Source organism: Heloderma suspectum, chromosome 1 (assembly GCF_057233095.1).
Source record: "Heloderma suspectum isolate Gila_16-S chromosome 1, 16-S_ref, whole genome shotgun sequence".
Classification (NCBI taxonomy): Eukaryota; Metazoa; Chordata; class Lepidosauria; order Squamata; family Helodermatidae; genus Heloderma; species Heloderma suspectum.
The window spans coordinates 210,668,455-210,692,613 of NC_139458.1; the positions used below are offsets into that span (position 1 = coordinate 210,668,455).

Consider the following 24,159-nt stretch of genomic DNA (forward strand, 5'->3'; position numbering starts at 1 on the left):
CTACTTCTAAAGCCTCATCAGACAGCCACTTGGCTTTCTTGCATTTCTTTTTCTTTGGGATGGATTGAGTTGCTGCCTCCTGAACAATGTTATGGACCTCCGTCCATAGTTCCTCAGGCACTCTGTCTATCAGGTCTAATCCCTGAAATCTATTCCTCACCTCCACTGTGTTTTCATAAGGGATATGATTGAGGTCATACCTGAATGGTTTAGTGGCTTTCCCTACGTTCTTCAATTTAAGCCGAAATTTTGCAACAAGAAGCTCATGATCTGAGCCACAGTCAGCTCCAGGTCTTGTTTTTACTGACTGTATAGAGCTTCTCCATCTTTGGCTGCAAAGGACATAATCAATCTGATTTCGATATTGACCATCTGGTGATGTCCATGTGCAGAGTCGTCTCTTGTGCTGTTGGAAAAGAGTGTTTGCTATGATCAGCGTGTTCTCTTGGCAAAACTCTATTAGCCTTTGTCCTGCTTCATTTTGTACACCAAGGCCATGCTTGCCTGTTATCCCGGTGATTTCTTGACTTCCTACTTTAGCATTCCAATCCCCTATGATGAAGAGGACATCTTTTTTTGGTGTTAGTTCTAGAAGGTGTTGTAGGTCTTCATAGAACCGATCAACCTCCGCTTCTTCGGCCTCAGTGGTTGGGGCATAGACTTGAATTACTGTGATGTTGAATGGTTTGCCTTGGATTCGTACTGAGATCATTCTATCGTTTTTAAGATTGTACCCCAGTACTGCTTTTCCCACCCTTTTGTTGACTATGAGTGCTACTCCATTTCTTCTAAGGGATTCTTGTCCACAGAAGTAGATATGATGGCCACCTGAATTAAATTCGCCCATGCTTGTCCATTTTAGTTCGCTGATTCCCAAGATGTCGATGTTCAATCTTGCCATCTCATGTTTGACCACCTCCAACCTACCTTGATTCATTGATCTGACATTCCAGGTTCCTAAACAATATTGTTCTTTACAGCATTGGATTTTCTTTTCACCACCAGACACATCCCCAGCTGAGTGTCCTTTCGGCTTTGGCCCAGCCGCTTCACTCTTTCTGGCACTACTTGGAAATACCCTCTGCTCTTTTCCAGTACTATATTGGACACCTTCCGACCTGAGGGGCTCATCTTCCAGTGTCATCTCTTTTAGCCTTGTGATACGTTCCATGGGGTTTTCTTGGCAAGAATACTGGAGTGGGTTGCCATTTCCTTCTCCAGTGGACCACATTTTGTCAGAACTCTCTGCCATGACCTGTCCGTCTTGGGTGGCCCTGCACGGCATAGCTTAACGTTTACATAGCATAACGTTTACTTGCTTAGCAGTATTTTTCCCAGCAGCGTGACCATGGATTTGCTTTGTGTTTATGGCCAGGTCACAAAGACAACATAAAAGAGCTCTGTATTCTAATCCCTGTATAATAACTCTTCTGCTTCATATGTTATCCCAGTAGCATGGGTCATACTGAGAAGCCTCTCTACGCACATAGCTACTTGGGTACAGTGGCATCCATGTGGTTCATCACATTTAGCATGCCAGTGAAACCCTCATTTGGGGGAATAGTAAACCTAGCTTTTAAAGCTGTAGGAAGAGGTTTCAGACAAATATATGCAGCTGCTGTATTGTACCATAGTGTAATGTCCCTCTCACACACCCTTTAATGTGCATGGTTTTTTGCCTACTACAGTGTGTGTGTGTGTGTGTGTATGTGTAATAACAGGGTTTGTGGAAACCCCTTTTCTTTACTTAGTAACTTGCCTTGGAAATTGTGCTGCTATTAAACTGATTTTTTTCCTAAACAAAAAATCCCAATAATTCACTTAATGTGTGCCTCTGCATTTGCTTCAAACACACCACACTTAAGTTAGAAATGGAACACTAAGCCTTACGTATATACAGGCAAACAATAATCTCATACTGATTACTCTGATAGTGCAATTGTGATTACAAATCGATTTTAATGCCAAAATGCCTTCAGTTTTTAGATGGAAGTGTTTTGATACAGTTTGTTTCAACTAGCCTTCATGTAATGTCAAAAATATTTCTGTTTGTCTTCTGTGCAATACCTTTCTTTTGGGGGAGGGGGTGCTTTTATGGTTAATATACTGTTTGTATTATTTTGACATTCTGATGGCCAGGTTTAATAATTTTAAGCTTATATGTATGTATGTATATTAGCTAACCTTGGATTTGTTTCTGTACAGCATGGTGGAAAACGTTTTAAAATTTGCACTTTGTAGGATTTACAAATTTGTAATTTAACCCTTTTTAAAATGCTTGCATACTTTGTACATAAAATGATTGTCAGATTAGGTTTGTATATAACAAATGGGTCTGAAGCCAATTAAATAAAAAATGGACATGTGATTAGTCTCTTAATGGCTGTAGCAATGGTTATTCGCTTTCCCAAAGAACGGTGCCTCTATCCCAGCGCCTGCACCCGTAGTCCCGCTGGCTGGTGGACTTTGTATGCAAACTGATTCTGCAGACAGTTCCCCTCTCCAATCCAACCCATGGGGCCATATGCAGACTAAATTCAAGGAGGTTACAGTTCTGCCGAGCAATTGTTCCCGAGGTGGGTGGGAGAGACCAAGATTAGATGCAATCTTGCTCTTCCTTGCCAAATACGTGACCACTAGGATTTAAATACGCCACCCCAGCTGTGCCACATGAACTCCTTTCAGTAATTAATCTGAGGCAGGCAGGATGTAGTTTAAGGCAAGCAGCTCACCCGGTTTGCACATAACAGCTAACTATGGGTTGTTTACCCCATCGTTTGTTGTGGCAGCAAGGAAGCATGCTGCCTCCAATGCACTCATTACTTCCGCTTTCCTAAACAACCCAGGAACACCCAACAACAAACCACAGGTTAACTCTGGGTTGTTTAACCCTTATAAAACCCAGAGTTTCCAGCTTTGGACAGAACAATAACAACCCACAGTTGTTTAGGAAATAGCATGAACGCTTGCTCCCATGTGATCACAAATGACCCATGGTTTGTTCGTTCGTGTGAACTGGGTCCCTCTCAGCCTCAGTTCTTCAGCTGCAATATGCAGACAGTGGGTTAGTTGCAGACTTAGTTGTACTTCGAGCTGGCCCGTTGAAATTAATGGGACTTCAGTTAGTCATGGCTAACTTAAGTCACATTTATCTCATTTACTTTAAGTATAACTAAGTCTGCATCTAACCTAATGTTTCCTTACTGCCTTACTGCAATGTTATAGAAATAATAAAATGAAGTATCTTGACCCCTCTAAATCACTGTATCAATTCACAGTCCAGAAATGCATTTTCTCCAACAGCTTACAGGCAAATTTGAGTGTCACAGAGTATAACCAGATAAATGTGTTTTCCCATAGAAGATAAAATGTAGACTCTGTGGCCATGGAAACATTTTTATTCCCCTCAGAATGTTAAGCAGGAGTGCAAAGGTTTTTGTAAAATTTAGGAGCCAGATGGGAGGGCGGGGGGGAGATGGGCACATCTTATTCTCGTTGGCGCGTTTTGATCCGTTTCCCCACGCCCACCTGGAAACTAGTAAGCCCCCATTTGGAAGGTGAGCAGCTGTGCATTGGTGCAAACTCTCACAGCAGCTCTTCATTACTATGTACTTTCCAGCGCTGAGCCTTCCCATTGAAAGATAAGCTGAAGCTCCGGGTTGCGGGAAGCGGCGACTGAACCCAGTTACCAGGCCTGATATATTGGCACCAGCAGCTACTGGGCACCTGGATTTTGCACTCCTACTACCAGACGTTTCTCTTTCTCCTAAGCAGGAGCCTGCTTTGCGTAGGTCACTCTCAGGTTCATTTCAACAAACATTATGGCTTCTCGGAGCCCTCAGTCAAGAGGAAGCTGAAGTCTGTTCCAGGCTTGTGTTCCGTTGGGGCATTCCCTCTGCACCAAAAGATGACACTTGCATGAGTACCGCCAAGCTGAAGCATTGGAGGACAACGCTGATTTCCTATGCAGTTCTAGGTTTCGCTTTTCAAATGTCAAATGAGGATTCATTGGTTACATGGTCGTGAAGAATGACTCTAGTAGACACACAGCCTCCTCAAGCGTGAGCTGTTGTCATATTGATGGGCATTGCTCCTATCAAATGGAGGTTCAGGTTACAATGAAAACCTCCAACAAGGATATACGCACAATGTGCTAGTACAGGGGTAGGCAATATGGTGTCCACAGGCACCAATGTGCCCCCAGACACCTTTCTTGGAGCCCACCAAGGTACCCTACCCCTCCCACTTAAAAAAAATAACACATTTTCTTACTGGCAGCTGGGATATAATTAATGGAATATAATAGCATAACCTCATATTGTGGGTGGCTGCCCCTATGAGGATGGTTGATTTGAGTCTTCTGTAAGTACCACATTTATATTGATGAGGAGACAATAAGAGCAGAGAGAGAGAGAAGACCAAGAAACAAGGACTGATCAAAGATGAATCATTGGAGGAGGCTTGGACTATAAGGGCAGTCAGACGGGCAAAACTACAGTATGATGTGGCTGAGAAGACACACAGGCTGTTCACACAACACACTAACCCATGCTCAGTGGTCAAATGTGGTTTGTTTTGAACCCTGAGTTAGCATGTTGAATGAATGCAGCATATTTTCCACAGGGTGGGTTATTGTGTTGGCTAAAAATAGCCAGGATGGTTTGTTAACCACCCTGAACAACCCAATAACAAATCATGGGTTCTTAAGGTGGCTTGTTTGAGAAAATAATCCACACCGCAAGCCTAAGAAGCCACTCTGGCTGCATTCAGACAACACACTAATCCACAGTTCAACAAACAACCCGTGGTGTTGTGTGAACAGCTCCACAGTCTCAGATTGCCAAGAGGAAGGGTTATGGTAGCTTCCCCTTCAAAAGGTGAACACCAGAACTGATCTTGACAAGTATATAAATAAGCTTCACTGAAACAATCCTATGTTAGAACCACACCCCGTTTTCAGGTAGACCTCTGAAGCAAAATGCTTGCTTGATTTCCTGCATTTTGCACTTGGCAACCAGATGCCCTGGTCTCATGCGCTGAACAATTACAATTGCAAAGTAGCGGCATGGGACGGTGTATTATTTTTACCTCACAAATAGCCGAGCCCCTGTTTTTCCTTGCAGGATAGCTTTGTTTCCTTCCACAAGCAGCAGCGATCCTTCACGTAAACCCTTAATGGGCAGGGAACAAAATGTGTGGTTAAGGTTGGGGAGCAACACCTGCACTCCCATCCCCCCAAAGTGCAGGGCAGACACTTTCAACTGAATTTGAACCCAGTTGCGACCACAGTACAGGCAGCCTAAAAAAGCACAAACTTGGGTGCCTACTAGGAACACTGCAGCATAGGCTGAACCTCTGCCCAGAACCAGTCAAGCCATCATCTGCAGCTTGCAGCTTGCGAATTCACTTGTCAACTGTGAACTCCAAGTTTTAATTTTTTTACAGGGAGACAGGCCATAGCTCAGTGGTGGAACGCTTGCCTTGCATTCAGAAGGTCCCAGGTTTGATCCTCGGCATTTCCAGGCAGGGTTGAAAAAACACCTGCCTAAAACCCTGGCGAGCTGCTGCCGGTCAGTGTCGACAATACAGAGCTAGATGGACCAACGATCTCACTCTGTATAAGGCGACTTCCTATGCCCTTAGGTATCTGTTGATTACATAGCCCTGAATGTAATTGTTACAAGTTCATCTCTGGCACATACTAAAAAAGAAAAGCAGACAGCTATATTTACAGCCAGACAGCTGACATCTGTTTGTGGACTGTTACACCTTCTCCAGTTGCAAGTTGCACATGCTTTGTCTATAGATGCACAGAGAGCTTACCACAACCCCGCAATGTAGGCATCACACAACTAGTGACGTTAATGCTGCAGCAGTGGCACATGGCTTCCGGGTACTCTTTGAGTGAACTCCGTATTAGGAATGGTCAACTGGATAGACAGGAGAAAAAACAGGAAAAAACCTCAAGGGAAAACAGCCTCCCGACGGCAGACGCTACTCACCAATACCGGAGGCGTGTTTGGTTCTTCGTGGTACTGGAGAATCCTTTTCTCGCGGGTTTCCTGCAACAGTAGTAAAAACGTTACCAGCAGTTACAAATTTAATAGCATCCTGCCAAAATGTTACAGACCCCAACTAGCAAAATATTGCAAATATTAAAGTTTGCTTAACCTCAAAGGTCTCCAGCATGAGCCCAACCTGTGTCTTCAAGAGGCCGCACATGACAAACTGTCTTTGGGGGCTGCACATGTATTCTGGCTTTGGGGGCTGCACATGTATTCTGCACACACCACCCAGGGATCCTGACACAGATAGCGTTTTTCTTGCTGCTGCTAATAGCAAGGAAAGAGGTACCTGTATCAGGATCACTGGGGGAAGGGGGGAAGAGAAAGCTAGCAATCAATGGCAGCAGCCCGCACAACTACAACAGTACAATCAGGAAATGGGGGGCGGGGGGAGAATTCAGTGGCGGCAGGGCAGGGCACCCTACGGGACCGCAGTTAGGGCCTTGGGGGACCACATGTGGCCCTTTGAGGCACATGTTGTGTACCCCTGCACTAAACTATGGATTGTGGTAACACAGATTAGAATCCAAACTATGGCTTGAGTTTCCAAACATGCCAAGCAACCCATAGTTTAGAGTTGTCTGCCTTCTTCTCTCATTTCCATACAGCGCAATAGCCAAAGCTCTTTGATTAGCTGTCTTCATGCGTTTATTCTCATCTGCACTGTACATGAGTCTCTAGGAGCAAAGCGATGACTGCAATCATGGGGTTAGATTGCAGCTCCTGGATCAAGTGATGAGCATTCCCTGAGCCATTTTGGAACTCCCACTCAAAACATTCTCACTGGCAGAAAGGGCAACAGAAGATTCCGTCTTTGCCTGCTCCCTTCCCTCTGCAACCCCTAGCACCACCTTTTCTGTTGTTCTGGCAGGGGAAATTAATGAAGGCTACCTCCTCTTCCATTCTGCTGGGGAAAATGCTCAGCCCGGTCAGAACCCTTCCACAAACAGAAGGGCCCCTTCCATCCATGGAAGGCAGATGCTGAATCCAAGCCATGGTCTGCCAGTTCAGACATCATGCCAGTCCACAGTTCGACATGCCAAACCCTAGGTAAGCTGCTTCAACCGTAGTTCATAGTAAAGTCTGAATTCAGCCATTACACCCAACAAAAATGCCCATCAAAAAACATGGAATTAATGAGACTTCCTTCATGCTCCTCTAAGCTTTGTAAGGTATGGTGCTCATATGCCCTAATGCCACACTGAAGTGCCAGAGTTGTCATAAAGATAACTGAAATTTACCCCCATGTGAGTGCTGTTAACATCTGGATCCAAGTAATGTGGGTTGATGTTGAAAGGAACCAATCCAAGGGCCAACAGAGAAGGAGGGTATACGATTGGCATGTCATTGGTTGTGTTGATGCTGATGGTTGCTATGTTGGTTCCTGCACTGGATCCAATGTATGGGATCCCATCCTGTAAGACATAGAGTACCTTAATAAAACAGGTTATCGGAATCTCACATTTTATTTAGTTAATATTTAGCACTTACAGTATTTGACAAAGGCTCAAAAGTTCAAAGATGCCTTAAGTAAGGGCTACACAGCTTTTCTGCTCTCTCTAATAGGGTACGTAGAGTCTGTTCCTGTGATATTCTATACTAGAAGGGGGTATTGGGGTTTTAAGAACTAAAAAAAATACAAATTCTTAAATAGTACACTGTTTGATTTTGCATATTTAAGCCTAGATTAGAGATGTGAAGGCGGGGGGGGGGGGATAAATGGGGGGGAGTTTCTCCCCAATTTTTCCAAAAAGCCCTGGAGGGAAAATGGACTGGATGGGAAAATGGATGGGTTAAAAAAAACTTAAAAAAAAAATAACTGGCTTTTTCTCCAGCTTTCACATGTCTAGATACAGGAAAAAAAAAAAGAGGTAAATGGGAGGCTGAATGCAGAACAGAATTTTCAAAATTAAGATCTGGGAGTGGGTTTTTTAAAGTTTCCTGGACCACTGAAAGCTCTGCATAAAGTCCTTCCCTTGTCTCAGAAGTTAACAAAGTCTTCCTGCAGATGACAAATGGAGGAAACATGCCCATCATTCCTCTTTTCACAGTTTTTTTTCTTTACAGAACGAAAACTAATAAAAAAAGCTGTCAAACTCTGTGTTAAAAAATCCACTGTGGTGCAACTTAACACATGCACATTTTAAGTGTGATAATTTATTATTCATTATAGCCACCAAGGCGATGCACAGTAAATCTAAAAGAAAACAATAAAACCATAAGGACAAAAAAAGGAATAATAAAACCATTAAAATTAGTTTTAGAAGGATTTTCCCATATAGTCCTTAGTCAGTTTCTCCATGGTTCTGTAAAAGGTACAAATCTAGTACTGGGTGGGGGCGGGGGGGTCTATTCTCAAGACAGCAGCTGTATACATATAACTGCAAAATAAGACGTAAGTGATGCCATGTTTCTGATTTCTGGGCCCCCAAACCCACCATGACTGTAACCAGGAACAGGCTACATGCAATGGGAGACTGCGATTGTTCCAACCTATCTTTTCCGTATCGGGCATCACATTAAAGTAGGAACCCATATACGTAGGCCCAATCCATGCAATCGTTTCCTTGAGACTATGAGGGGAAGTGATCGCATGGGTTGGGCCTTCCTACGCTGGGCTCCTCAGACCTTCTTCAGTTGCAATGCCTAGTGCATGAATGTCATGCAGGCTTTAGCTGGTAAGATCCGGATTGTCTGCTGTGCATTGGCTCTAGATGAGTAGAGCTTTGTCAGCTTAAAGCAGCCTTCCCCAACCTGTTGCCTTCCAGATGTTTGGACTTCAGCACCCATCAGCCCCAGCCAGTATGGCCAACGCTCAGGAATGTTGCGACTTGTCGTTCATAACATCTGGAGGGCACCAGATTGGAGACGGCTGGCGTAATGCATGGATGAAGCACGACTGATCATGCTTCATCCATGCTTGAGTGCGCAATAGTAAGTTGAGGTATAAGCGCAGCCACCACCCTCTCCACATGCTTCGATCAGAGCACAGAAACGGAATGCAGTTGGCCTCATACGTTCTCCTCAGGACTGAACACATCATTGCTACAACAGACTAACATGGGTACCTTTTTGGAGCAAATTCCACTCATTTCCTTCATACTTTGTTGGAGTGCTATGTTTATACTACCTCAAGGACTCGCTTCCTCATCGTCTGTATCAGGCCATTGTCATACAGCGCTTTCAAGAGACGGAAAGTATTGCCGCCCCCTGTAGGAAAAGAGAGTCCCATATGACCCAAGTTACCTCTTGCTTTGTATAGGTCTATGAGACCAGAATCCAACCGGAGGGATATTTAGCTCCATTTCAAACACAGGCTGATTTTGGTCATCGTCTGGACTGGGAGCTAGCAGTATATCTGCTCAAAAGTAAGTCCCTCTGAATGCAATGGGACTTACTTTCAGGTCAGTGTGTATAGGACTGCAGCCTAACAGCACAATCCTATGCGTATCTATTCAGAAGCAAGTCCCACTGAGTTCAATAGGACTTTGTGGCACATGCATTCAATCTTCTGCCAGCCAGTACAGAAAATTCCGAGCTTGGTAGACCAAAGATTTGAGTGTATTTGACTGGACCCTTCCTGTGTTCCTACCCATGTTCAATTGTGCATAGGATTGAAACTGAAGCAGGGGCGTTGCTAGGTACTGAAAAGTAGGCACACAGGACACAAATTTGCATAAAATCTGCAAATGCTAATTTGTATGTATAGATGCCAACTTTTAGTGAAACCAACGAAGTCCAGCCCTTGCTGTCAGGGTTTACTCTGACCAATGCGAAAACCTGGAGAAACTCTGCTGGCCAGAAGAGGTAATATTGAACTAGATAGACCAGTGGTCTGGCTCTGTGTAACAGGAGTCCCCAACCTTTTTGGGGCAGTGGGGTGCTTTCACAAAATGGCTGCCATGGGGGTGGGGCTTGCTTGTTCATAAAATGGCTGCCATGGTGGGTGTGGCCAGTCACAAAACACTTACTTCCTAGAAGGCAAACTGATGAGACTAAAAGAAAAGTAACTTGCCGAAGAACCTAAGTACAAGACAGAGGTGGGGTCTCAGCAGACCTAGACAGGATTGCTCTTCCTATCCACTGACCCACATGCATACACACCCTAACTCTCCCCCAACAACCTGGCTATAACTGCTCATGTGCAGAGTACGTGGCAGCTGAGATCCTGTGCATAAAGGAAGCTGACTGCTGCCTCTTCCTCACGTCCACTTCTACAGTGCAAGCAACAAGCTGAACTTGGACAGAAGGGGGCAGCATGCGCACCGCCCAGAGAGCGTTGGCTATTGGGTGGTATAGAAATGTAATTAATTCATTAATAGGGGGTGCTGCTGAGCCAGCCCAACACGGCTTGGTGGGTGAGAAGGCAGGCAGGCAGGCAGGTAAGCTGGTTAGAGCACATGGCAATGCACTGGACCTCCTGTTCCCAGCAACCAATGAGTGCATGCCACTGCTGCTCCATTCTGCCACCCACCTATTCGAATTGGCCTGGAAGGAGAGGAGGTGGGTGACATGGCAGAAAGGAGCAATGACAGCAAAGAGCAATGACAGAGCTCCATTTGAGCTGGCGGGGGAGGAGGGCAGAGGAAGAGGCCTGGAAGAGGAGGCGGGATGAGAAGACGCCACCACCGAGCTGGTGACGCCGGCAGCAGCAAGGGAACTTCTCATGTTTTGCTTTAAAAACAACTGCCAACTGAGTTCTTTGGCAGGTGGGTGGTGCCAACGGCAGGCTTTGCAGCTGGTAGAGCTGCTGGCTATGGCCCTTGCTGGCTGGCACGCCTCTTTCCCTCCCCCCATGCCCCTGCAGCCACCTCGTAACTAGGCTGTGCTGTCTCTGACCTCTTCTCTCTCACTCTCTGCAGCTCCCAGCAGCCCTTGGAACAGCTGATCACTGGGCGCAAAAGATCCAGTGTCGGGGGCAAGAGACCTGGGGCTAAAGCCCCACCTGCCCTAGCCGCACGACACCCATGAACCTAAGCCTGGGTTTCGGTTGATTGCCACAGAACTGCAGCAACACATTAGACACGCGTTTGTTCCACAGCCAATACTTGGGATTGGTTAAGCGATTTGAATGGCAATTTCTTTCAGATGCCTCGTGCCTCAACTGTCACTGAGAAGGCAGAACCAGAGTTCACAGTCCGCTTTATTAAGAAACCACCTCAGCCTTGTTGTACCTTATCAAGAAGGCAATAAAATGACTTGTGTAGAAACAGTCCGCAAGGAGCTAATATTTACCAACGAATATTGCTTCAGCTTTTCTTACGGCTTCTCCTGGATCAAGCGATTCGTGGATACTGTCTAGTCCGTAGCCTAGGGAAAAGTCAAGATGCTGAATATAAATCAATGAGCTCAGTGGCACGCTGTAAGGGAATTTGAAAACAAGGTGCTACTAGGTCAGGTAAATATCCCTGGGCAAGAAATAAAAAACTGTAATCAATCCATAATCAAGAAACTAATTGGGCACTAGCATCTCCTATAGCTGGGTTAGTATTTTAGCAGAAAAACAGGAAGCTGAGGGAAAGGTGCTCAGGGAGTATCAACTAGCATGGGGTGTCTTCGCCATAGTCTCTGTTATGGCCATGTTCCTGTTCAGCCCTTAGCCTGCTCTTTGGACTAGCAGCATAAGGACCAGCCCAACCCAGTGTAGCTTGGGAGTATCAAGCACACCGATTCAGCGCGCGCAGGACTCAAAACCTACATCTGAAAGCAGCCCAACAGCAGTTTGGCCATCAATGTGGTTCTGGCCATTCTATATGTTTAAATGTGGAGCTGCTCAAATCACACAGAAAGAGACCCCCCCACATCTGAACAGAAAAGGGCCCCATGGACTATATCCTCGTCGTGACTGCTGCTAACCTCTCTACACCCCTCTTCTGCCTGCACCACCCAGCCCAGGTCAATTAAAGTGGACATGCCCAAGTGACTAAAGTTTGCAATTCACTGCCATTACACTGGGGGTGGACAACCTTTTCACCCAGGTGGCTGCCTAGGCAAGTGGGTCGGGGGCGCATCCGTGCACATATGTGGATGCGTGCACCCAGGAACATGCACACATGTCCACACACCCACACACAGAGGTTATGATCCAGTCTTATTAGAAGAGCAGCACGTCAGAGATCCTGATTTGGATGTGATAGCAGAGGCGTTGTTAGAGGCAGGCCCCCCTGGACATGGCCCCCAGATCTTTTGAGCTGTGCTCTGGATCTTTTCAGCTATCCTAATTGCCATTTTTTTTACATTTTCCCATTGACTTGCATTGGAAAATGGAAACAGCCATAACATCTTTTAGTTCGTATGAGAAATACATGAAATTTGGAGACCTAGTAGCCCCCATGGAGCTGACTAAACCTGTCCAATTTCAGGCAGTTTGGTCCAGTGGCTTTTGTGCTCCTTGTCGCTCAAGTCTTTGAGAAAAGTGGGTTCACATGGTTGCAGAGAAACAAATCTGGGACTGTTTTGTTTGTCATTTGCCATTATCCAGCAATAGGAAGGGCTGTCGCTCAGTGGCAGAGCGCATGCTTGGTATGCAGAAGGTCCTGGGTTCAATCCCCACCATCTCCAGGTAGGGCTAGGGAAGAATCCTGCCTGAAACTCTGGAGACTTGCTACTGCCAGTCAGCATCAACAATACTGGGCTAGATGGACCCAGGGTCTGACTCAGTACAAGGCAGCTTCCTGTGTTCCTCTGAACAGAAAGCTTTAATAAAAATAGGAGTTTTTTAAGTGGAAGGGAGATAAATACTGCTCATTTACACAAGCCTATGTACGCCTACTCAGAAGCCCCATTATGTTTAATGAGGCTTACCCTCAGGAAAGCGCGCATGGGATTCCAACACAAGTTACTTCTGCATGGAGGTTTGCACTCTGAAGTTGACTCAGAAATAAATCCTGAGTTGTGAGAGTGGTACTGCAGGCTTAATACAATGCCTACCCATTTCCGTCTAATGAATTGACTACTCTTTCAGCTCAGTCCTGTGCATATTTTGTCATTTGTGTGGGTTTTTTTTTCATGAACTCTAGCTTCAGTGGTGAGGGAAAGGCACTTAGTACATGCTCAGAGCTTCTCCATAACTTAGCCCTAATTTTGAAAACAGACTCATTGGCTGAAACCTGGTGAAGTCTTGGCACAAATGAAGTTATGGGGCGGAAGATACAATGAGAGCGTGTATAGAGAGGAGTTGCACAAAACAAGACATCTGTTTTTATGAAAAGTTGCTGGAGGGTTGTAGGATGAGGAGGGATGGTTGCACGGAGAGGAATAGAATTGGTAGGGGGAGAATGTAAGTGCTCAGCGGTGAAAGAAAAGCATTCTGCATTTGCTCAGAGGCACTCTCTGTTTAAGAACATAAGAAGAGTCGTCCTCCATCAGATCAAGGTCCATCTAGTCCAGCGTTCTGTTCACACAGTGGCCAACCAGATGCCCACAGGAAAGCCACAAGCAGGACATGAGTGCAACAGCACCTCCCACCCATGTTCCCCTCCTGCTAACATTGGTGAAATGTAAATAAATTCTAGTCATTCTAAATTTGCATGCATGCATATCCTTCAGGAACTTTGCAGGTTTCTTGCCTGGGAGCACCTCTAATGACCTGTGCATTTTCATACAAACTTATCCAAAACTATTGGGGAAGGGAAGGGAAAGCAAACCACTCCCTTCCCCAAATTGGAGAACTCCCCTTCCACATGAACTGCTGCATCTATCCTTCTGAAACTCTGCTGGTTTCTTACCTAGGGAAAACTCTAGGCTATCTGTAATTTTCAGAACAATGGTCCGCAAGGAACATAGGGAGATAAGTATGTCCTCTTTTGGAGACCTCAAAATGTCAAGGCCACAAAACCCCCTGTGGCTATCATTCTGAAATTTGGCAGACAAATTAGGGCAATGAATCCTGAACTTTTTATCCAATTCTTCCAAGTAATAAAAATGTTATTGGCAGTTCTCTTTAAAATAAAATCAAAATATAACCCTGCACTTATTTTTCTGATATTGGGCAGTTGTAATCCCCTTCTAGGGTGCTACTATGCCTGAAATTATCATCCAGTTCTGACCAAGAGAAAAAAGTTACAGTTTTTTTCTAATTTCCCATGGTATTCAGCAGGAAGCAGGAAGACTCATTTTTCCAAAACTTGACTCAGGTTTGGTGCTGGGCTAAAGTGGTCTGACTTTAAATTGGCCTGAGCAGAAGCGGGATGTTTTCCAAAACGCTGAATCAGGATGTGAGTTGAAGTGGGGTGGGGGGGTCAACGCACACTTCTTATGTATGTATGTAATCTATACACACACGCAAGCACACCACATGCACACACCACACACACACACAGGTGTGCTTAGACTCGATAGATAGATAGATAGATAGATAGATAGATAGATAGATAGATAGATTTATGTTATGTGCCTGTGCCTTGGATCTTTTAAGAATCTAGCAACGCCCCTGTGTGACAGTAAACAAACCACAGATGGAGTGTTTGTTTTGATGCTCCTGCTGGTAGGAGGAGCCAAGCGGGAGCCATTGAGCAGAGCGCATCAGCACACTTGCTCGTTTACAGTAAGCCAGCATTCTCCGCGATCCTGGCTTACCATGATGGGCGAGCATGGCCCATATGGCTGGTAGGCTGCCCTTGGTCACAATCTGTACAGGACCCTCAATAGCAAAGCCAGGTATAGTTCTTTTTCAAAAAGGCCACCGGATTCAAATAAGGGTTGTTGATTCAGGATAACAACCCTGAGTATCCTTAATTGTGTTACAAAAAGCCTTCAGAGACTCCGTCTAGAACCAGAGGTGCAGAAACTCTGGCCTGGGGGCCAAATCCTGCCCTCCTGTGTTCCCCGGATGGCCACACCCTCTTTCCCTGGCTCCACCCCTTTCCTCTGACCACCAATTGTTTGGTGGCTTCCCAGCTTTAGTGCAGATTTTTCCCATTCTAAAAGGCTGAACAAGCTACAACATGCTGGCAGTTTTGGTCCCGTCCCTTTTGGCATTGGCCCCGCCAACCAGTGGAATGTGGCCCCTGAGAGCGTTTCCGAAACTCAGTTTGGCCCTCAGGCTGAAATTCAACATCCCTGGTCTAGACTCTAGACTGCAGATGGGTAATCCACTGCCAAATTCCTGCTGCTACCAATTAGGAGGAAGGTGCACTGGGAGAGACATCTCCGGGAAGATCACCCTTCTCCAGCCCAACCTTAACTCTGGGGTCACAGCCTGATTTAAGGAAAGGTGGGGCACGACCGTGGCACTGTTTGGTGGGCTGGGGGACAAGTGTGATCCCTCCCTGCTGGAGTGGAAAGTGGTCTGCACCTCTCCAGCCGAGCAGGGAGAGTCTTTGAAAACCAGGATCACACTGGCTGTCACCTGTGTGGTCTGCAGTTTTAAAGGTGTCACAGCACACAGAGGGAGAAGGTTAAAACCTCCCTGTCCTCACAGGCTGAAATGGCGGTGTGGGGGGAGTGTGTGCCTTCCTCTCTGTGTGTAGGAAAGGGTCTGCGTGCGTGTGTATGAGAGCGGAGGGGCAAGAGGGAAAGCTGTGCATGCAGCCTGCAACCCACCACCCATCAAGGACAGAAAGGCTGACCACCCCAACTCTAGACCAATAAATATTAATACTGCCTTACCTAAACTTTCAAACTTTTCTTTTGCCATCTTAGCGTAGGCAACTCGGTCATGAAGAGCATAGGGAACAAACAGAACCTTCCTCACATTCCTGGGAAAGATAATGACATCACAACATAAGCCTAAGTCTGGGATCAACAGAACCTCGCTTCACTTGAAAACAACATGAACAAATAAGTCAGCCACTCTGGCTCACCATTCATCCTAATATTTACCTAATATTTTTAATGTGAGAAGTCAAAAGATTTGCTGTGAAGTGCCAGGTAGTAATGCAGCAGAATGCATACACCAGGGACTCCCAACCTTTTTGGGTCAGTGGACACATTTGAAATTTTGAGTGTTGTGAGTGCTCTCACAAAATGGCTGCCAGGGAGGTGGGGTTTTCTCATTCATAAAATGGCGGGCATGGCCAGTCACAAAACACTCATTTCTGAGAAGGCAAACTGGAAGACTAAAAGAAAAGTAACTTGTCCAAGAACCTAAGTACAAATTAGAGGTGGGGTCTGAGCTCCAAAACACAAACCCCACTCTTTTGAATCTTAATAAAGATGGCGATGAAATTTGCACCATGCCAGTGTCCCAGTTAAACATTAATTAATTTAAACTATCTTAAGAAAAAAATACAAATTAGGATGGGTAGGGAGCCTGTCGGAAGCCAAGAAAGGGGGTCTGTGACATTGATGCCCATGGGGACCACATTGGGGACCACAGGCATATGCTGACAGGTGGAAGGCATAATGTTGCTCTTTCCGTTCCAAAAAATGGAGTTCTGGCAAACACAGGCAACTGCAGATGCTTCTACTCGGAGGGAGCAATCCTACCAGGATAGGTGGCCACCTCTGAACTCAGAGGCAACCGCCTATTCAATGCAGGGCAGGAGAAGCATGGACGGGATCGTCCCCCCCACACTTCAGCCACCTTGCATTTGCAGCTAGACAGCTGATTCTGGCTGTCTAGCCGTGGGAAGGTGGAGCAGGGGAAGTGGCTGCCAGATGACACGTTGGATGTGTCGTACTGGTATTTCTGCCTTCCCCACCCTGGAACACCCCATTTTTGCCACTCTGCACTCCTCTTCCGAGCGCAGAGCGTGGGGCTGTTCCGAGCGGCCTGCAAGGCAGCGCTGGAGGGGGGAAGGTGGAAACCAACATATCCTATGGCCGTCTAGCCACTGGCTAATGGCCATAGGATTGCTCCCTAAAGCTCTTTAGTGCTGCTGAAGTACTGCTTTTCTGTAATTGGTGGAAGTGGACAGCATTTATCCAGCAATGCCCTTCCCTGTGGCCAAGATCATTTATAATGTTTACTCACAAGTCAGTCCTTTCAGCACAGGGTTTTCAATGTTTAACAGAAGTTTCCTGTTTGCAGTTCCTGACTTTTTTATTGCTTCCTGTTCAGTAGTGGCTGGGGGAATTAGTGATGAACAGCCTCTTAATTGCCCTGTGAATAGTTTCTCTATCAAAAACTAGGGTGATGTAGTAGATAGAACATGCTGGGGTCTCCAACGTGGTGCCTGTGCATGTCAATGTGACAGTGGAGACCGCTCTTGGCATCCACCAGGCTCCCTGACCTTCCTGATTTTTGTTCTTAAGTTTTTGTTTTTTTTTAAATTACACTTTTTGTCCACTGGGAGGCTGACATGCTCCAAGCAAAGTGCTGCCCTCCAGTACCATCTTTATTTGGGTTCAAAGGGGTGGCTTTGTGTTTTGGAACTCAGTCCTCACCTCTGTCTTGTACTTAGGTTGGTGGGCAAGTTACTTTTCTTTTAGTCTCACCAGTTTGCCTTCTGTGACCGGCCATGTCCACCATGACAGCCATTTTATGAATGAGCAAGCCCCCCATGGCAGCCATTCTGTGAGAGCACCCATGACACTCTCAAAATTTAAAATGTTCCCACCAACCCCAAAAGGGGTTTTTAGGGGGAGGGGGGCTTGAATATTGGATTGGCAGCCATGACGTTTACTGGGGGAGTATGGGGAAGTCACTCTCCTGGCCTAACTTCAGGGGCTAATTCACAGCGCAAGAGAGAGACAATCCCCAGATACTTCATGCTGAGCTCCATCCTGATGGAATGGAAATGTATGCACGTATGTGTGGTTTACAGCACTGGTCTTCCAATTGGTGGGTTGGGATCCACTCCAGGATTGCAGCCTGACCTAAGATGGATGGTAACAGCAGGGTGCCACCATGCAGATAGCAAAAGATTACAGGCACAGCCCTATGCAGGTTTAGACAGAAAAACAACCTACAACTCCCAGCAATGCTGGGAATTGTAGGTCTTTTGTTTGTTTGTTTGTTTAAAACTGCACAGGATTGCACCCTAAGAGCATTTCAGCCAACGCTGGATCACAGGTTTGCAAATGCTGAAGCCTCCTAGTTTAGAGCAGAGAGTTCAGCACCCTGCCTAAGTTCGAATTCTCATCCAGCCATGAACCTTAGGGCCTGGTCAATGGCCCTGCTGGCTGGGGATGGTGGGAACTGTGTTCCAACATATCTACCGGGCTGGACAAAGCTGCTTAAAGCCCAGTCCTATGTGTTTACACCGAAGTCCTTCTGACTTAAAAGGGGCTTACATCCAAGTAAGGCTGCCATCCTATGCACCCTTACTCCCACGTAAGTCCCGCTGAACTGAGTGTGACTTTCTTCCACGTGCATACGTTTGGGATCGGGCTTGCAGGAAGGAGTGCGTGCAGCCTGATCCCTGCTCACGTTGGGAAGAAAGTTCTACCGAGTCCAGTGGGTCTTCCCAGCGCACTCGTTACCTACATTTATCAAGAAGTCAGTCCTGTGTTCAGTGGGGTTTACTTCTAGTTCCGGATTGCTGCCGGAAAACCCAAATCCTTCCGCACAGGGCTGGGCGAAGCCTTTAAATCTCCCTCGAAACAAGCGAGCCCGACAGCGCCAGGCAAACTTTTGGGGGTGACAGCCAAGGAAGAAGGCGGGATCTCGAAGAAAACGCTGCCCGCTGGATGCCCCCGGCGCTCGCTCAGCGCCGCCTCTTCCCGGCCAGCGTGGGGCAGCCTACCCCGACTCCCATCATCCCCAGCCAGCATGGGCCATGCTGGCTGGGGACGATGGGGCTTCAGCCCAGCGCCGCCGGCGTGGCACCGGGGGTGGGGAGGCTGCCGCCGCTTCTCTGCCTCGCGTGCACTTACGCCCCCAGGAAGCTCTGGATTTGCTCCCGGCAGTGGTCTAGGTAGCCCCCGCCGCGCAGGGTGGAGTTGGAGACCAGCAGCAGCCGGCGGCGCCCCATCGGGGCCGAAGGCTGGAAGCGCCCGGCTTCAGCCGCTGGAAGCCGCAGGGAAGCCGCCCCGGGGCGCAGCGCCAGCGGAGGCGAGGGAGGAGGCGGCGCGTCCGGACGCGAGCTAGGAGCCGCTGCCACCGGGGGAGGCCGGTGGCTCCGATGTCGAGGGGGCGGCGCACCCGCGCTGGGTTCCAGCCAGAGCCAGCCGGACCTCGGAAGGAGCGGCCCAAAGCCCCGAGCCCGGTCCCGAGGATGGGCTCCGCCCCTGGCCGGCTCCTTCGGGGTTCCGACCGCTCTGGCCTCCCGCCTCCAGTCTCCGCCTCCCGCCGAAGCCCGGGCGAGGCGGGGAGGCGGCCGCGCGGGGGGCCGGCGCGGGCGCGGACGGGCGGGCGCCATGCTGGACTTCGTCATCTTCGCAGCCACCTTCCTGCTCGTCCTGGTGGGAGCCGTGCTTTACCTCTGCCCGGTAAAGAGGGGCGCGGAGGGGTCGGCCGCAAACGTTAACGCGAAGAGCAGCGCCGTGGAAGACGTTCGCCGCGCTGGCTCGCCGGCCGCGCAGCCCTTCCGCGGCCTGGTGCCGGCCAGCGGCGTTGGACTACCCCTCCCAGCACCCCCAGTCAGCCCCAGGGCTGACTGGGGGTGCTGGGAGGGGTAGTCCAACGCCGCTGGCCGGCACCAGGCCGCGGAAGCCTGCTGCAGGCGTGTACTCGGAAGTCAGCCCCGCCGGGTGTATTGGGGCTTATTCCTAGGTAGGTGTGCATAGGGTTGTAGCCTTAGCGGCATAATCCCCTGCGCGTGCCTGCAAAGAAGAAAGCAACCCTGCGGTGCTCGGGTAAAGTGAATGGGCGTAGGAGCGAGCTGCGAAGCAACCGTGGTTGCAGCCGTGTGCACAGCTTCATCCATGGTGGCCCTGTGGAAGTTAGTGGGACTCCCAGTCCTGCGCACGGATAGGTCACGTGCATCTAGAGCAGCGTTCCTCAACCTGGTGCCCTCCAGAGCTTCATCACATTAAGGATGGATTATAATCTGACGGCTGCTTTTCTTCCTTAGTCTTCCAGGCAGGCTTCAGGTATCCCAGGGATGACTCCAACGGATGAAAAGTAAGTGGCTTCTTTCTTCTGCAGCGTTTGTCATGTGGCCGCTTGGGACACAATCCTTTCCTTCCCATGCACAGAGGGTTACTCAGTAGGCTGTGCGAAGACCCTTCCCTCCCTGGCCACCCCATTCACAGTGAAGAAAACCCTCCCAGGGGACCCTCTCCTTGCTGCATGCACTGGCTTGCTCTTCTCTATGGCCTGGTCCCACCCGTACTCCTGGTATGAACAGCCTGCACGCCAGGGATGCTGAAAGGAGCAGATCTCTGGATGGAGCATGGTCGATTTTGGAAGGGCTTTGGGGGGTTCTGGGTTTGCCATGAACTGCAGTAGGTCTGACACAGCAAAGGCGTGCTTGCACAGGCAATGCATCCCTGGGAAGTGGAGGGTTCTGATGAGCCACCCCGTCTTTATATTATTTAATAATTAAAATTTGAGCAGGGGTGTGGGTGCATTTGGAATGTCAAGAGAAGGTTGTGGACGCTCTCACAAAATGGCTGCCATGGTGGGCATGGCTGGTCACAATACATTCATTTCCCTCATGGCAAACTGGCGAGGCTGAAAGAAAAGTAATGTGCCCAAGAACCCAAGTACAAAGCAGAGGTGAGCTCCAAAACAAAAACCACTCCTCTGAACCCACAGTTTTCTGCTCTAGCACTAATTCCACAGACTGCAAACTGTTGAGGCTCAAAGACATGAGTCCCAGATGCACTCTTGGGAATAAAGATTACATTGGAGGCTGCTTTGCAGTATGCCAGTCTCCTGGTTATTTTTTTTTTATTCTTAAAAAAAATTCTTAAAAAATGAACTAAAAATCAAGTGGGGCAGGGAGTCTGGCGGGCACCAAGAGGGGCCCGGAGGTATGTGTTTACTCCTCCTGCTTTCATTCCAGAGATGGGAACCTCCCAGACATCATCACTAGTGGCAGCTTGCATGAGTTCCAGGTAAATCTCCATGAGAAATATGGCCCTGTTGTCTCCTTCTGGTTTGGACGGCGCCTTGTGATCAGCCTCGGGTCCGTTGATCTCCTGAAGCAGCACATCAACCCCAACAGGACCTGTGAGTTCTCTTCCTTCCTCATACGTATGAAAGCACGCATTGGGTGGAACCATAAAAATTGACGTCTTGATTGTGGCATAAGCTTTTGTGGGCTTCAGCAGGGACATGAAATGTTATCCTTAAGCTGGTAGATGATCTACACGTAGGTACGTGGGTACAGACAGAAGAAAGTGGGCAGGGGAACGTTATTGCAAAGTGGAGCTAAAAGCCCAGAAAAACAAAGGGATAGCCATGTAGCTCTACCATTTAATTAATTAATTAATTAATTCTATGCCACCCAATAGCCAATGCTCTTTGGGCAGTTCACAAAAATGGCCATGCAGAGTACAGATGAAAACAAGATCCATTCTAAAGAGGAAATGTTTAATTGGAGTTGGTGTGAACCCATCCCCAACAGACCCTGAACTGGTGAACCAAGAAGAATAGTATACTCATTCATTCATCCAGAGCATTTATAAGCTGCTTTTTAGGGCCAAGCTTTCACAAAGTGACACACACAAGAAGAATGATACATTAGCCAGATCAAAGAGGTGTTCAGTTACTATGAGAAAATTGCTGTAAGTCACACAAGCCATTTATTCTCTTAAGCAGGGCTGGGGAACCTGTGGCCCTTCAGATGTTGGACTCCAGTTCCAGTCAGCCTCAGCCAGCCTCGCCAGTGGTAAGGGATGATGGAAGTTGTATTTCAAAACATCTGAAGTGGTACAGATTCCCCAGCCCTGCTGTTCAGGAAAGGGAGCAGTGAAAAAACAAGTTTTTAAGGCCCTCTTAAAGGCCTATACTGGGGTAAGTCAAGTCCTATTGACGTACACTTGGCTTGTCATTGACCAAGTGTAAGTCAACAGGAAGGGAGTTCTTGAACTGTGAGCCACCGCCAAGAAGGCCCTGTGTCTCGTACTTGTCAGCCTGACCAATTTCACTGGCAGGCACGCAAGCCAGACCTCCAAAGCAGATTTTATTGTACATGAGCACCTAAAGAGGGACAGTTACTGTCTGTAGTGCACTAGCCACTCCAGTCTCTATTGAGCCCCAATCTGTTAGTGTCAAACCTACAAATGAATGTGAATCTTCCTTTGAAACCTTTTTGTTGAAGTATAGCAACTTGAAAGTCTGTTCCATAAGTCCACAGAGACTGAAATGCTTCCCCCACTATTTCATGAGTGTTACCTTTTTTAAATGTCATGCCTATTCTTTTGTATATAAATCAGGCATTGACAGCACATTATAGATTATATCACATCAGAAGTTGTGCAGTGGAACAAGCCCATGATGGGATGGTCGATTTTGTTGATAGTGTCACTCGAGGAGATGTAGTTAGCACAGCAGACACTTTATTCTGTGGATCACAAATTTACAGCAGGAAGTTCCTTCTGACAAAATCCCATAAGTGCATCAACCGCTATCCACAATAAAACAGTTTGTTTTTGAGGGAACCCACAAGATGCTCTTTTTTTTGCTGCCTGCACCAGACTGCACACAGCTACCCCTCTAAAGTTATCCACTGTAAAGGGCTCAAGGCTCCACTGTTCATTGCCCAAAGGTGACTGATAGTCACGAGCTCAAGACTGGCTTCACGCTGAAGCTTGGTTGGATGGTGATGCGAAGCGACCTGCACTGTACCTGCTTTGGAGCTGAGCAGATATGTTCAGCCCCAAGGCTGCAGTTTATGTGCCTCTAGCACCTAAAACCATGCAGAGCAGGTTAACTTTCTTATGATGCTTTTTAAAAGGTTCTTGCCTTAAAGGGAGCATGGGATTTAACAAGTCCGTCCTTGCACTTGTTCCTTCCAGGTGCAAATAAAGGTTACAAAATTCCTTGGGCAAGCCTGCTAGTTGAAAAGCTGGTTTGGAGGTGTGTGTGTTTTTTGGCAAAACCTGTTGTTGGGTATGTGTGTGGTAATACTTAAAAACGATTTCTCTACTGCTGGGCATCAGTATTATTATTGGTGTTGTTGACATTATTTATTATTATTACTACTACTACTACTATTATTCTCTCAGACCCTTTCTCAAAAGAGGCTCAAGGTGGCTTAGAACAAAATTAAATCATAGAAAATTTAAAACAGCTAAAACAATCATCCACTAAATACAACCACCCTATTAAACAGCTAAAACATCAGTGACAACCATAAACAACTCAACTAATACATTAAACAGTCCATCATATTCCATCAGATACCTGGGAAAAGAGGAAAGTCTTAACTTGGAGCTGAAAAGATGACAATGTTGGTGCTAGGCAGGCCTTGCTGGGAAGAGCATTCCATAATTGGGGGGCCACCATCAAAGAGGCCCTCTTCCTTGTTGCCATGGAAGAAGGGAGATAGACAGCCACTTAGCTTTTTTCAGAGGAACAGCGATAGAGGAAGCATAAGTGACGGTTCCTTTTTTTCCCTCTTCTACCTGGCAGATGTTATATGAACAAGGGAGGGAAGATATGTATATATCTTTGCTCATACCTAGGAAGGGTGAGCAGAAGGTAGATCAGGATGTACTGATAGATCTCTGAGAGACTGTAATTGATCATGAAGGGTTATAGTAAGGGTTGTATGGGTACTGACTGTGTGAATAACAGTGATGTTTGTGATGTTTGGGGACACGAGGCCTTTTGTGATGTCTGAATAACCAGCAAGAGCAGTGCTGGTTCCAGGTTTTTGAGGGCCCTTGAGCAAGACAAGGGAGAGGGCCTTTTCTGAAGTGACCCCCAAATTATGGAAATGATCACCCTGACAAGGCCTGCCTGGCACCAACATTGTTATCTTTTCAGTGCCAGGTTAAGACCTTTCTCTTCTCCCAGGCATTTGGCAGTATATGATAAGTGTTTAATCAATCCTGGAATGTCTTCTGGTTACAACTTTGTTTTTGAGATTGTTTGTTTGAAGTTGTTTTAGATATATGTTTCTTTTGTGTATATTGTCCATGTGTTTTTATGTAAATGGTTTTTAATCTCTGTATATTGTATTTTTAATGTTCTTAATCTTTGTAAACCGCCCAGAGAGCTGCGGCAATCGGGCGGTGTAGAAATGTGAATAATAATAATAATTAATAATAAATAAGACACCTTCAGTGGGCCCCCTTCCTCTGTGAATCAACCTTC

General features: G+C 47.1%; 2 protein-coding genes across 7 annotated transcripts in view; one reads left to right on the plus strand and one right to left on the minus strand.

The window, feature by feature from the left end:
• Positions 1–19,370, minus strand: LOC146358712 (alpha-aspartyl dipeptidase-like). 6 transcript variants are annotated; one of them, XM_084818292.1, is made up of 8 exons: positions 18,825–19,231; positions 15,675–15,763; positions 11,301–11,375; positions 9,196–9,275; positions 7,307–7,480; positions 6,003–6,062; positions 5,089–5,171; positions 1–3,895 (listed from the first exon to the last, which is right to left on the minus strand). In XM_084818292.1, the coding sequence occupies exons 1-8, from the start codon at positions 18,920–18,922 to the stop codon at positions 3,820–3,822; spliced, it is 735 nt and encodes a 244-aa protein (XP_084674418.1). In that variant the 5' UTR covers positions 18,923–19,231; the 3' UTR covers positions 1–3,819. The 6 variants fall into 6 exon arrangements, 3 of the variants coding, with proteins under 3 accessions (XP_084674418.1, XP_084674449.1, XP_084674428.1); XM_084818323.1 differs by having other exon boundaries at positions 18,436–19,231; XR_014785521.1 differs by having other exon boundaries at positions 3,382–3,895; positions 9,134–9,275; positions 18,825–19,370.
• CYP20A1 (cytochrome P450 family 20 subfamily A member 1) overlaps positions 19,253–24,159 on the plus strand; it is a 26,748-nt gene continuing 21,841 nt past the window's right edge. The window contains exons 1-3 of the mRNA XM_084818284.1: positions 19,253–19,379; positions 19,964–20,013; positions 20,900–21,066. Coding sequence (XP_084674410.1) covers positions 19,308–19,379; positions 19,964–20,013; positions 20,900–21,066 — 289 coding nt within the window. The 5' untranslated portion in view covers positions 19,253–19,307. The remainder of the gene's footprint in view (positions 19,380–19,963; positions 20,014–20,899; positions 21,067–24,159) is intronic.

What these genes read in the sequence shown, in the direction of transcription:
- LOC146358712 (XM_084818302.1), bottom strand. Translation starts at nt 19,324, where the DNA reads ATGACGAAGTCCAGCATGGCGCCCGCCCGTCCGCGCCCGCGCCGGCCC. An exon ending in AGAAAAGTTTGAAAGTTTAG is followed by an intron (nt 11,376 to 15,674) that starts GTAAGGCAGTAT and finishes ACTTTTCCCTAG; the next exon opens with GCTACGGACTAGACAGTATC. An exon ending in AGCTGAAGCAATATTCGTTG is followed by an intron (nt 9,276 to 11,300) that starts GTAAATATTAGC and finishes CTTTTCCTACAG; the next exon opens with GGGGCGGCAATACTTTCCGT.